This window comes from Fulmarus glacialis, unplaced genomic scaffold, assembly GCF_000690835.1.
Source record: "Fulmarus glacialis isolate BGI_N327 unplaced genomic scaffold, ASM69083v1 scaffold5894, whole genome shotgun sequence".
Classification (NCBI taxonomy): domain Eukaryota; kingdom Metazoa; phylum Chordata; class Aves; order Procellariiformes; family Procellariidae; genus Fulmarus; species Fulmarus glacialis.
In genome coordinates this window covers 30,321-44,582 of record NW_009209825.1, presented here as the reverse complement: position 1 = coordinate 44,582, position 14,262 = coordinate 30,321, and the positions used below count along the sequence as shown (strand labels likewise).

The 14,262-nt window shown below is 39.0% G+C and overlaps 1 protein-coding gene across 1 annotated transcript in view; it reads left to right on the top strand.

Annotated features, from left to right (window-relative positions):
• Positions 1-862: 862 nt before the first annotated feature.
• TINAG (tubulointerstitial nephritis antigen) overlaps positions 863-14,262 on the top strand; it is a 32,345-nt gene continuing 18,945 nt past the window's right edge. The window contains exons 1-4 of the mRNA XM_009576953.1: positions 863-1,321; positions 6,164-6,227; positions 7,242-7,331; positions 8,942-9,056. Of these exons, the coding sequence (XP_009575248.1) occupies positions 952-1,321; positions 6,164-6,227; positions 7,242-7,331; positions 8,942-9,056 (639 nt within the window). The 5' untranslated portion in view covers positions 863-951. The remainder of the gene's footprint in view (positions 1,322-6,163; positions 6,228-7,241; positions 7,332-8,941; positions 9,057-14,262) is intronic.

Sequence of the window (14,262 nt, the reverse complement as noted above, 5' to 3'; positions counted from 1 at the left end):
GAACTTCAAAGTTCTTTGCTGCTTTTTTCTGAGTTTTTGAAGTTTTGGCAACAGTACCATGTATATTTCTTTAGGTCTGCTGTTGAAAAACCTGGAGATCATAGATCAAGTAGTAAAAGCTGTTAGACATATCTTTTGATATCATCTGCTCTGTTTTTTTTTTTTTGTTGTTTTATTAATACAGCCATTTCCTCTTTAAATAGGAATGAGCACTCATCAGTGGGTATTTATTACACTATTTACAATGATTACCAAGTTCATTTTGACTAAAGAAATGCAAACCTTAAAAGAATATCTTTGGGTAATATACTAAATATTACCTGACTTTGTTTTAATTTGTCCACAGTAAAGCAGTGCAAAATTAAGCATATAAAGCTAAGCTAGATAATTGGAAACACGACTGGAATGGGGGATGCAGGATAAGTTTACTGCAGTGATAGCTCTGCATATCAGAAAGGAAAATGTAAATGAAATACACTCTAAGTGTTATATAGTTTCCAGTCATATGGAGAACATATTAGTTACAGCTAAACGAAGCTTGAAAGAAAGAGAGCTTCCTTTGACAGCATGTACTCATTCCTCACATTGTTTTGATTTTAGAAGTTAAAAGTATAGAACTAAAATATTGGACCATGTATATTCTATATATTCTGGAATCTTTACTACAAACTTTCTCACTTGCAAAAGAATGCACCCAACATTTCATAATGATGAATACATAGTTGTGGCTCTGTTTCCAGTATCTCTGTATCTTGGGCAAATAAATCAGTTTACAACATGTCTGACTAATAATTAACACGTATAGAGTCTTCCTAGAAAACCGTACTCTGCAGCTTTCTGTTCAGATTTCTCTCTGAATACTAACTGAAGGTATTACACCTACAGTAAATGGACATTTACCGATAAAGTGAAGCACAGAGAACCTTAAAAAAGGCTGCTAGAGGCAGAAGGATGTGGCTCAAAAGTCAGATTTTGCTCTTATATTGCATTGCAAGTGAAGTTTGGATGGCAAAGCAGCTTGATTCTAGAAGAAATTTCGCCCGAGGACTTTACTCTGTTGAAGACGGCGGTTCTGCAAAGTGGAACCGGCTAAAAAGGAGTCTGTACCAGGGAAGGTCCTGCAGGATACGAGGCTGCTGCACAGGAAGAGATGATGACTGCAGTTTTAACATCGTCTCCAAAGCAGCTATATGTTATTGTGACCAGTTCTGTGCCTCAGGTTCTCCTGGCCCTGTAGACTGTTGTGCTGACTACTGGGAAGTCTGCGATAAGCCCGTTGAGCCCACGAGGTCAGACGAGCCTTGGCCACCGCCAACATCGGGTACGTATAGAGAAAATGCTCACTTGGCATCACAATAAAAATATACTTGGAAGTAAAATTACTGATTAATCAGTAAATATAGTGTATACATCCTAAAAATGTGATTAAGACATAGTGGACAAAGCCACTGAGTATGAAACTGGAGTAAGAATTATGATTGCTGTTATTTTTTTTGTCTGATTTTTAGCATTGGTTAGATCATATTTCTGCTGGACAGAACCTCTGTTTTACCTGCAACTTCTCAGAGATAACCTCATTGGAACAAAATTTGAGTAATCTCATCAATTTCGATAGATCTTCACAGATTAACATACAATGTACAGCAACATCTAAATTTTTATATCCATCAGTACCAACTAATCATCAAGAAAATTGAGAATTATCCTGAATGATACTGCTGTGAGGTATTCTGCAACGGGTTTGATCCAGCATAGCTTTCCTGTGGGACACCATTTTCCTGTAACAGCTCAGGTGCAGGAGTAGGTGAAGGGATGTGGTTAGAACAAGGATTTCTGGCATATTTTAGTTTTTTACTAGTTAGTTTGTAGTGGAAGTTCCTTCAGGACTGCTCTAAACTCAGCCTATTTTTTTTAGAACTAGAGATAACAAAAAAATTATCTACAAACAGCTGGTCCTCCCTTGATTCCTGCATGGGCCAAATCTCTGCTAGTGAGAAAAGTTTAGAATAGTGGATATGTAGCTTCTTACTATTGGTAGACCAAATCTAGCTGAAAATGTGGAGACTGTACCAAATTTTCAAAAGCCTAACATCAACAAAGATACCACCATAGCTTTTTAAAATTAACCGTTTCTTTGCAATAACCCTGCTGCTTGCATTCCAGCACTCAGACCACAAGCTCTTCAGGAGGCTGTGCTCTTAAGCCAGGCATGCAGCTAAAATCTGATAAGAGGGAGTGACAGAAATGCTGTAAAACAAATTTGATTTTCCAAAGTGTTTCTAATCATCTAAAAGAATGTTCTGTGATTTATGTAAATAAAGACATTTGTTTCACATTTATTTGGTGCAGTGGTGTATATTATTTCCAACAGATCAGGGGTTGTTGTCGTAAGCTCTACATAAACATTTAGCAGCATTTCTGCTCCAGAGCTGACAGCCTGCGGGTCTAGTTTGGCAAACTGTTTCATGGAAACGATTCACTACAAAACCTGCAGCAGTTTGCCACGTGGGCCCTGCTATAGGTCTACCTCTAAAAGGTAAAAATATAACAGAAGGCTTAGATAAGGGAATAGGGGAGGGGTAATATTTTTACTGCCTTTCTTAATCCAGTTTTTTGCATGTGTGTTCAGTGTTTTGTAACTCCTGGACTGCACATATCTGCCAGAGGTAGCAATTACATTTGCTCTATTCAAGCACCTTTATTTGTCCTATAGGTGAGCTTATACCTTTTTTATGTATATCTCATCTCAAAACAAGGTCCTGTTTTTCTGATCCTTAAAGTTCTTCATTAATGGAAAGTCTGCAGCATTTTTTAATCTATTTATTTGAGATTTGTTATCAAGTAATTTAAAGGGTAAAAGGAGAATAACAAAGCAGTCAAAATACAGCAGAAAAAAAATATAACTCTAAAGGAATTTTCTAGAACTGAAACGTCTGAGGAACAGGGAAGAGAGAATGAAATTGGAAGGAAAAAACTGGGAAAGACTGAATGTCTGAAGACCAAGCAAACTATGAAGCATTTTTAGAAATGATACAAGTATATTAGCTGACTTTTAGTAACTAAGACTACACTTCTGCCTTTGGCTAAGAATTATTAGCACTAGAAGACCACATACACCGAAGTACTTTTCACCTGGAAGATTTTGATCTTTTGGTTGCCTGTGGTTTTGCTCTCAGTGCTTCCTGAGTCATATTACTTTAAACAAACCAATAAACAGAAGTGCTTTACATGGGCTGGAATGAACAGCAACAAAACTGCTCAGAGTTTATGTCTGGATCCCCGTCTATTCACTGACGTGGTGCGCGGCAGCAGTAAGCCACGCTGTGACTTCTTCCATGGGTGTGCACCATGGTGGGGGCCAGTCTTGATTTAACAATGTGGAACTGCTTTGACTTTGCCTTTATGAACCCAGCATTCAGTACGTTTCGCTGGCTTTCCCCTGTAGTTTCAGAAGCAACTGTGCACATTCCTGCCTTACATACCGAATAGAAGTTCTGGATTTTTTAATTATTATTATTTTAATTTTTGTTATTAGAAGAACTGTTAGCGTTTTATTTTTTGACTATATTTATTATTTATTTTATCTTTTTGTTTCAATTACTCTGATGGTACAAAAAGCCCTGTCAGAGTCAACACATTGGATCTCACCCTGGCGGTGGTATAAAAGTGACATACAGAGAGTTTGCTAATTGCTTTTACACTACACCGTCAGGATCTGGCCTACAAGTGAGTAAACCTGGAGACATTTCACTGGCAGCAGTACTTACATCAATACTGGGGGCAAATGGAGGAAGAACTGTAAGGGTATAGGAACGCTGGACTGGGAGGGAAGGCCTCGTTTATCAAATAGTCTTCCTTCCAATCATGATTTTCACATCATATAATCCCATTCACAAAGTCATCAGGCTGCATCTTCAAATTAATTAATTTCCCACTTAATATATTAATATTCCAACCTAATATATTCATGGCCAGACAATCCCACTGTGTTCTCATGCAAACAGCGTCTTTTAGCTTAGATATCTCTGCTCTCTTCCACTGATGCCTCAGGCAGCACTCCTGGCCCTCTAAGTCTTAATTTGGATAGACTAAAGAAACTGTATGGTTTTAATCATCAATTCCCTAAGCATCCATTATTAAAAGCTTCTTCTGTACTTGTCCAGGTTTGCATTTTTTCTCGGGCATGTGAGGCGGTGAGGCCTGTCAGCAGAGCTCCAGCGAGGGCCCTCTAAGTCTTAATTTGGATAGACTAAAGAAACTGTATGGTTTTAATCATCAATTCCCTAAGCATCCATTATTAAAAGCTTCTTCTGTACTTGTCCAGGTTTGCATTTTTTCTCGGGCATGTGAGGCGGTGAGGCCTGTCAGCAGAACTCCGTCCTGTTGCTCAGAGGCTGCATCAATGCTGCCTTCCCTCAATATATTTGAAATATCTTGCTTGACGCCCCCTTCCAGCTACTGTCTGACGCTGACTTTGTGGCAGACTGTGACAAAGTGTGACACTTAAGTAATTTGCTTTGGGTATTCTCTGAAAAATGTCTCGGATCTTAGCAGAAGCTGAATTAAAGCAGATACTTTGGGCCTCACACTGCTTAGGTGGGATATCTCTCACCTACGTCTGCGCTAGCTAACATAGCCTGCTGTATGACTAACAGGGAAAGATAGTCACTTATAACTAATTCATCAGCTCTAGTCTACTTTTGCACTTCGGTATGAAATTGACCATGGCTTAGAAGTGCGTATTTCTCTCCTGCCAATAAAGGAGGTCTAGGCAGCCGAGGCACACGTGTATGTCTGGGCAGACAAACACCAGCCCTTGCCATGAGAGGGGGATGGCCTTCCTCACGCTTGTAGGGGGGAAAAAGCGTGATATAATGCAAATGCAAGTCAACACTATGTTCATATGAAATACGGTTTAAGCTTCTTGAAAATGGAGGAGAAAGGAGAACTTGGGGTTCTGGTTCCAAATCCTTTCAGCTGGGGAAGGAACATGATCTCTACCTGTAAGGCTCACCAGTGGAGGAACCGTGAGGACAGGCTGGAAAACAAAGACCCATGTGATAAAACTACAATGTTTGTTACAGTCTTGATCCAAAGCCCTGCACAGGTGTCCTGGTTTCGGTTGGGGTAGAGTTATTTTTTCTTCCTATTAGGTGGTGTAGTGCTATGTTTTGGATTTAGTACAGGAGTAATGTTGATAACACACTGATGTTTTAGTTGTTGCTAAGTGGTGTTTACACTAGTCAAGGACTTTTCAGCTTCCTGTGCTCTGCCAGGTGCACAAGAAGCTGGGAGGGAGCATAGTCAGGACAGCTGACCCAACCGACCAACGCGGTATTCCATACCATATGACATCATGCTCAGTACATAAACTGGGGGTTGGTGGAGGAGGGGGATCGCTGCTTGGGCATCGGTTGGCGGGTCGTGAGCAATTGCATTGCGCATCACCAGTTTAATAGACAAAGCAAAAGCCGCACATGAAAGCAAAGCATTCTGGATCTTTCTTTTACTGAAGCTTTGACAATCAAGCACAGTGTAGCAACAGTTTATGTGGAAGATCTTAAAACACACGCAAAGTCTTTTCTCAGTGAAGTGTTACCAAAGAAAAAAATTAGGAGGCATGTGTTTGTTTAGAAAAATAATCACTCGATTTAGGTTTTGTACTGGGTTTTGGAGTGTATACGAAACATACATTTGCCTTGAAACATAATTGATCTGTTTGTTTTTCAAAGAGGAATTAAACCAGTGAGGAAAAAGAATATATTATAATAGGTTTGGAATAGTTATTAGTTTTTAAAATTCTGTAACTTGGAAAACATTTAATTAGAAAATGATTTTTATTAGAAATGTATTCTTCTTATCACTGGAAAATAACATTATTTGAAGAATTATTATTATTTACATGTAATCATTTTTCAATGGGTGTTTTGAATCTGTTGCTGATTTTATTTGCTATGAATGAAAATGTACCTGGCAAAAAATTAAAATACATCGAACTGCCTTCATTACTTGGAAGAAACTGGAAATAGATGTTGCCAACTTTCAACTAAATAATTTATGCCTACCACATACAACCAATTAATTCAGTAGTAGCAAGAGTTTTGAGTAAATTCACTTCAAAAATGATTATTTTTTTTCACACATCTATATGTTATGTTGACAGGTTGTTATAAAGATGGCCGATATTACGGAGAAGGAACAATAATTAAAGACAACTGCAATTCCTGGTAACGTTTCAGAGAACAGCAAATTGAATTTCATTTAGCGTATGTCATGAAACAGGAATTAAGGTAGTGAGCATCCTTAAATTCATATTAAACATGCAATCAAATCAAAATGGCTGGAAGAGTAGTGCTGTATTAAGGTATTGTAGAACTACATTACAGCCAACTTAAAAGAATGGCAAGAGGTCAATGGGCTTTCTAATCGAGACTTGAAAATGAGAGTACTAAAATCTCCTCCTCGCTGGCCTAATTCTGTTCCTGCTCAGTCAATCTGCTGGCTCTGACCTGAGTCGAAATGGTTCAGCCTAGACCTGGGCATTGACCTGAATGCAGACAAAACAAATATCATTAAAGTTTAGGGGATTATTTTAGAACATATTCCTCTGTTTCTTTGGCATGACTGATGAGACCTTACATAATTTCATAAGGGAAGAATATATATATGTATATTTACATAGGAAAGGCATGAACTGTTTGAGCATCCCTTTCTCTGCCTTGGGACAGGAGCAGACAGCGCAGGCAGGGGAGATCTGCTGCCGGCCCTGGCAGTCGGCTGCCTGAGCCGCCTCCCTGCTTTGCCTCTCCAAAAAACAGTGCCTGCATCTCCAGCCCCAGGGCAGCCCGGGAGGCTCCAGCAGAATGCAAACAGGGCTGGGGCCCCCACAGGGTCCTTGGAACAAGGTGTCTACGGCCACATGGCTCCTTTCTGGGTTCACAGAGTGAAACTTCCTCAAAACATCTCGTTTATAGGACATTGCCTTTTTTCCCTGGTTTGGTCTCACAAACATCGAAGCGTTTCAAATACGACCTCTCCCACAAGCTGTAAACCTTCCCACCTTGTTCCACTTAGGATTCATTAGGTAGTGAAGTAGCGAGAAGTAGCATAGTGTTTTCATAAATACTATGTGACATTTATATTGTTTATGCTTTTTTTTCTCCATCTTCCTTCTGCTGTTAAAGTGCATATTTTTCCTTTGACAATTCATTTTCTGCTCAGAGATACTCTTGCCCTTTCAGCAAATGCTTCCAAAGTCTCTGGAAGTGTTCAAAAGAAGTATGCCTTGTTCGCCAAGACTTAATTCAGAACATCAATTCAGGAGATTATGGGTGAGAACACTTTTATTTTAAGGTTTTGTTGTAAACCACTGTATTGCTCATTGTATGTATGTGCAAATTACAAGTTATGCAGTCCTCCCCACCCCTTCCTTCCCCCATTACATTACAGCAATTTGACAGTAAATGTACATCTTGAAACTTTCCTAAATCTCCGGCAGATTATAGAGTTTTAAAGAGAAAGATACTGAAAGTTTCATGCTGGTAAGAGTTGACATTGTAAACATCTATCTAAAACATTCTTCATATTTAGTCCCCTTTTTTTTCTCACAAAAAGCTATTTAGATCATCTTCCCTTATTCTTCACTTTATTTATTACTTGGGATAGATATTTAAAGTCTTTTTTTCTCCTATATACAGGAGAAAACTACACATAAAAGGACTCTAGGTAACATTGGAAGAGGAGAGGATGGGCCAAATGGGGACCAAGATATCAGAACTTTCCAGGGCTCGATGTTTTTCTTGCTACCAGTTCTCGTTCCCCTCCAGGTAGCGCAGAGGGGTAAGGGACACCCCAGGACCAGAGCTGTGCCCTGGGAGCCTGCTGGCCCTTTACAGACAGAGATACAGGGGTTGCCTCCCTAGGAGCTGAGGTGCTAAATTCACCAATGAAGCCTGCCCAGATTTCAAGCTGTGACTCAGTGCTGAAACATTTTGTACTTCATGGCAGACAATCAAATCAACTGAGTTAGGATAGACAATTAAGTCAGGCACCGGGAGCCCTTCACCTCTCTCTTGTCAGTGGTAAGCGGTAAGGTTTGCCACGGCGTGGTTAAGCCCACCCGAAATATGACTCAATTTCTGCAGGTGCTTGCACTCTTCACTGGCTACAGGCAGACCAAGAGCAATGAGGCTTCTCATTTGGGCAGCATGAATCCCACCTCCTTGTTCCTCATACACAAGCAAAAAAGAAACGGGCAAAGAGAATGCTCTCCCCTGTGGCTCAGCTCTTTTCCAGTAATAATAATTTTCAGTATGTTCCAAATGTGTATGGCTGCAAGGTATTTTTTTTTCTGTTGTGCATACAGTTTGCAGTGTTAATGGTACAGTCTGAGTCTAGTCTACCTGAGAGTAGGGAGGGAATAATTGAAGAGTCACGGGGAGCCCTTTCTCTCAACCTGGCTATTGGTGTAAAACTCAGGCAGAAGGTTTCTGCTGGGTTCAACTGTGTCTCACTGCTGGTGCACCAGAGCTTGAAGGCAATGTAACTCACTACATGAAGCTGTTAGTTCTCTGTGGGCATCTGGTCTGAAGCATAATTTCAGCATAACTTCAAGCAACAGTAATTGTTATGACTGAGCATCTTGTTTTCCAGTACTTCTCTGAAGCATTGCATGCTCATCTCCTGCAGGTTGACATAATGTTGACCTCAAATTATCACTTTTCATATACTGCTGTGTTGCTCCATCCTACGCTCATTTGCAGTGGAAGAGCCCGTACTAAATATTTTCTCATGCATATGGAATACAAGGTTTTGAAATGTAATTTGAAAGATTTATTTCTGGATGTTATTGTTAGCGGTGCTTTTACAAAGGAACAAGATATTAATGTGAGTGGTATCTCTAACCTGGATTTCGTTTGTTTGTTTTCTGCCTGTGAGGAAGATGGAAAGCTGACAACTACAGTCAGTTCTGGGGGATGACAGTGGAAGAAGGTTTCAAAAAGCGCCTGGGCACCTTCCCTCCATCTCATTCCTTGCTGAATATGAGAGAAGCTCCAGTAAGTGTCACGTACAATTGTTAAATTTTTTAATAACTTTATCACATGGAAAAATAAATGTAGACAATTATAAGATTATGATTCAGGATTTAACACTAAATGCTTCCCTGTTGAATATGAAGCTCCCAGAATAGTTCTCCAAGCCATAGAGTATGTGGTTGTATTGATGGAAATCAAACAAGGAGGAGCAAAAGCAAATGCTAACCACTGGGCAGCTGTGCATCAATATTAACTTATCATTGTAGATCACTGGTGTTTGCTTCTTTAGGATGGTTCCATACTATCCTTTCCATTTGCTAATCATTGCACACATAGCTGTAACCATAAAAAAAAAAAAAAATCTAGGCATAGTTCATTAAGGCTAACAACTGAGGCTAAACAGCAATCTTTGAAAGAAGCTCTGAAAGCCCATAGGATAAAGCAATGTAAAGATGCAGTAGGAGGCTAGGGTTTTGGCCAAATAGAAAGAAAAATTATGGGAAGCATGGGAAAATGAGATGATTCTCTATTACCAGCTTTCTAAATCTCTTGGGCCATGGCCATTTTCATGGCAGCTATATTAAATTTCCTATCACATACTTATGCTCAAATTAGTTCTGCAGCAAAGCAAATATACTTTAAGTTATGTAGGTAGGTTAAGGAATTAAAGGAGAAATGCATAGTTATTGAATCCAGAGTAGATTTTCCAATGCTTTGGATCAGTTACTTAGCTTCTTTCTTAGAAGACCCAAAATTATGGAAATCATAGACTGAAAAAACTACCTACCTCACCATAGCGAAATTAGAAAAATTGCAAGAATAAGTAGATAGATCCAAGGTTTGCAAATGACATTAAATATAACAGATTTTTATCTTTGGCTTCTGTATAGTTCAGGCAAGTGATGCCATTTGATTATCTATTTCAAGTCAATTGTTGTTGCTTGTTGTGTATGTGTATGGCAGAAGGCTTTCCACATCACAGAAGGCCTTGTGGGGCAGCAGTGCAGAGCTACCACTTCACAGGCAATTTGGGAAAGAGGGAGAGAGCCATGTGGCTCTGCAACAATTTGAACAATCCTAACCCTTTTGCTTGATGCAGACTGGTTCTTTGTCCCACACAAAGTCAGCTCCCTGCACCAGCGTGGCGAGGCATTGGGTTGTGGCCCAGATTGGCCAGCTTTCTCAAAATTACACTATGGAGGGTTGTCAGAGCAAGAAGTTGACAGAAATTAAACTTTGGAGTTTTGCTTCATATGATTTGCTAGACTATTCTTTGCAGCCAAAGAAGGATCCATTTCAGTTGAAGATGGCAAATATTTTATGTCAAAATAAGACAATGACATAAAAGAGTTTAGTGCAATATTTAGTAGGTATCTGCCACAAATTACGAGTGAACTGCATTGAGGCTCAAGAGAGTTGGGGTTCATTTGTTGTTGTTATTAGCTTTTTCCTTGAGGAATACAGTGTGATGCTTATACAGCAGAAGCAAAAAGTAGATATCATGTACCTAGCTCAGAGATTGACATCTACATTACTAGATATCTAGCTAGGTGAGACAAATCCCACCTAGGAAAACAAGAAAGGGAAGGTTACAAGAAATTCTTTACAATATTTCCTCTTTTCCATTCAGTTTGGAGTAACTGGTCACTCAGTGATCCTGCATTACGTCCAGCCTATTGAATCGTTGTTAAGCTTCCTATAGCTTCTTTGACTGCTATGCTACTTACGGCCTTTGTTCCACTGATACATTTCTCAGGCATATTTTCTCTATCTTTTTACGAAATCTGTGATCTACAACCCAACTATCTTTGGCCCTGCTAGACATCTGAGGACTTCAACGCATTCTTCTCCAGAAATCCAGCTTTGCACATTCATGCATTTAGCCCTCAGGAAGTCCTACATGTTGCTGGAAGCACAAGCTTTGCACAGGATTCTAAGAAATCTTTCTCTCTACTTACAAAAGCTAAAAATATAAAATAATAATCTCTGTATGACTTTCTCAGCTTCTGGAGAATTCTTTGAGCTTACAGAAAATTGCCTAAATTGTACATGAGCCTGTCTTCTACCTATGGCTTCTCTTCAGAATTATTAGAACTTTCTTGCTCTTACCCCAGTGGCTTCTATCTTAGCTAGTCTTGACGTAAAAATATTTTCCTCTGAAGCTTCCTGCAAAGCTCCAAATCTCCCTGATTCTGTCCCCTTCTATAGTTTTCTAGAATAACATAATCTCTTTAGTGTCCTTGCTCCGCCTTGGGAAATTTCCTATCTGCCACATTTTAATACTTCACAAAAACATACAAAAAAATTGGTTTTCTTCACTCATAGCCAGCTCCATATCTACCAACACTGCATGATCCAGCAATTTCATAACATGGATTGGGCTCACCAGGGGTACATCAACAGCTTCTTCCAATCGATAAACCAACAGTAGCCATGGAGTTAACTTCCAGGCACTTTTTAAGATCAGTATCTTACCAGATTTTCAGAGACACTTGCCCCTGCTTCACCTTCCATGAATAATTTTTGGTCACTGATATTTTGTGAAGCATACTAACACATTTACAAAGTCCTAAGTGAAAAAAACCAAGTGACTTTTCATGACAGTGTTTCCATTAAGCTTCACCTGTAACTAGGTGACAGCTCAGAAGAGAGTAAAAAGATTTGAATGATGAAATTCAGAAATAACTACTTTTTAATATTTTTCAGAGACATTTTCCAAACCTTAATGGCTTGACCTTTAAGCAACTTTATTGAGTACTAATTCATCTGCAGGCCAAGGTACTAGTTACTTACTGTGGATAAATTGGCACTAATTAAATATTCATGCATTCTCTGGGATTATTACTGCCTTTCCCATTTTGCAAGGGAGAAAACTGCAAGTCATTTGCCCAAAGTCATATATTTAGTTGATAAAAATGCTACAATTAGTGTTCAGGATTTTTTGGCTCTGTCTTGTGCTGACCTGATTAAAATCTGGTAGCTTTGCCAATGTAGGAAGAAAACTATAGCTACCCATTCATTAAATACAACTTTTTTTTAACTTTAAATAAAACCCATTTCTTCAGCATGCTACTGGTCTGCTATTTAGGGAATAAATGACAGTTTCTGGTACCTAAGGGCCAGCTGTTCTGATTATTTTCTACTGCCTTTTGGGGATGCTTGAGAAAAGCATTTTTATGTAGAAAGGGCTCCTTCCTCAATTGCACGGAAAAAAAGATTCAAGAATGTAAAGCCCTTCTGTGTTAACCACTTCACATCTACGGCAGAGTCTTAGTTCTCAGCAGTGTTGAAAAGTTTGGTTGTGGAGTAGAGGCTTTTTAGTTGTTTCTTTGACTGACATATCCGACTACAAATCTAGCTTCATAACATGACTTCACATTAAATGGTGTGTCAGAGCTACATTTCACCTTGGGGAAAACACAAACTTCTTGAAGTTGCTCATAGAGCTTTTAAAAGCTCTGCTATTAATAAAAGATTATACCTGCTCAATAAGGTGATGCTTATGTCTGGAAGGGTAGTTTAACACGACGGCACATTAGAACACCTAAAAGACAATGACACGGAACAAGAACTAAATCTGAACTGATGACCGTCTGCTGCAGAGTATGGCTAGACCTGAACGTAGACCGACAGCTAAATACACCACTAAAACTGTTGTGACTCCTGACAAAGCTGAAGCTCCCAATAGTGTCATGTGTGTTATCTGAGAAGGCATTTTGAAAGTGTTTAGTCACTGCAGGAAATAGTGTAATCATTCCTGAAGATCTATGTAGCACAAAAATAACCGCCACGACTTTAAAACACATTATGATACATGTTTGGTGGTATTCTGTCAAGAGGTACATTGCAATGGTGGGAACTGCACCTGCTGGCAACAAGGTACTCACCTAAGTGCCATCTTACAAGAAAATGGAATACATAGTTTAGTAATAAAGCACCATTTTAGATTAAGTATCAAAAAACTCATAAAGACAATGTGAAGATATAGAAAGTACAGCAGCTGTTCCTCTTACATACGGCTTTTCATAGTAAAAAATGCTCAGCAGTTGTAGATCTCCCTCTTGCAAACTGAGGGTCATGCATGCCCATTTTGTCTTCACAAAGCAAGTGATGTACAGAACCTTTTTCCTACACTAAAAAAAAATATTGCTTTCCCTCAGAAAAACTATTTCCACACTTGCAAATTCAGTAACCTTCAGATCTTCAGCCTTTTTTCTCTGATGGGCCATCTAACTTTTCTGAAGAAGTCATAGCTGAAGTACGAGTGTTCTTTTATATCCACTTACCTTCCTGCTTTGGCCAGACTGCTAGCTTCACTGCAGAGAATACATATGAAGGTTTAAAAATAGTTTGCCAGTAATTCTGCTGATTGCATTGTGCGGTCTGATGCTGGTCCGTGGAACATACGTTGAGAAACAATTGTCTAGACTTACTATTTGTCACAGAACAGCAGTACTTCTCAATATCAGGGTAGCAATTTCTCAGACAAAAAGCTAATGTTTCTGGCTACAGGTCAATCCTGCATTTCTAAATGACAAGGCTGAGGGTTAATGAGGGATTTGCTCTGGGATTTACGATATGAGGCTATTAATACATTGGCAGTAGTTTAGGAATACGTAAAGTAACGCATTGTCTCAGACCAAAGATCTATTTGACATTTTGCTTTTCTTAACTGCCTCATTTGTAGCATTGTAAGCGGTCATTGCCCACATACATTTGTGTACTAAACAACCTTTGCCAAAGTTTGCTTGTTTACTGGTTGATAGTGAGCAGTCTTATTATGTAAAAGAAACATTATTTGTCTGGGATTTTGCCTGTTTGATTCATTTTCAAAGCAAGTCTTGTGCTTGTGCTTGCTCATTAATAATGAACCTAATGATAATTTAGCAAGATATTCTTTAAATTAGCTGTTGCTTTCTGTGTGTCATTTGAGGTTGCAAATCCCATGTATCTAACAAGCTTTTGAAAAAGCAGACTTTTGAAAGTAATTAATCAAAATATTGAGATTAATATTTTAGCAAGATTTAAAAGATTACTGGCTTGTTATGGGTGGAGGTAAAACTTTCAAAAGCACTTAAGTGACTTAACAGCTTGCAGTATACTCTAATGGTATTTAGGACTCACAGACTACATCTAATGTAGTGAACCTAGAAGCACTTGAGAGTTACTGGATCTGGGCATATGCACAGACTGTATCAATCTGTTTGTTGGGGCTATATCCCAATTT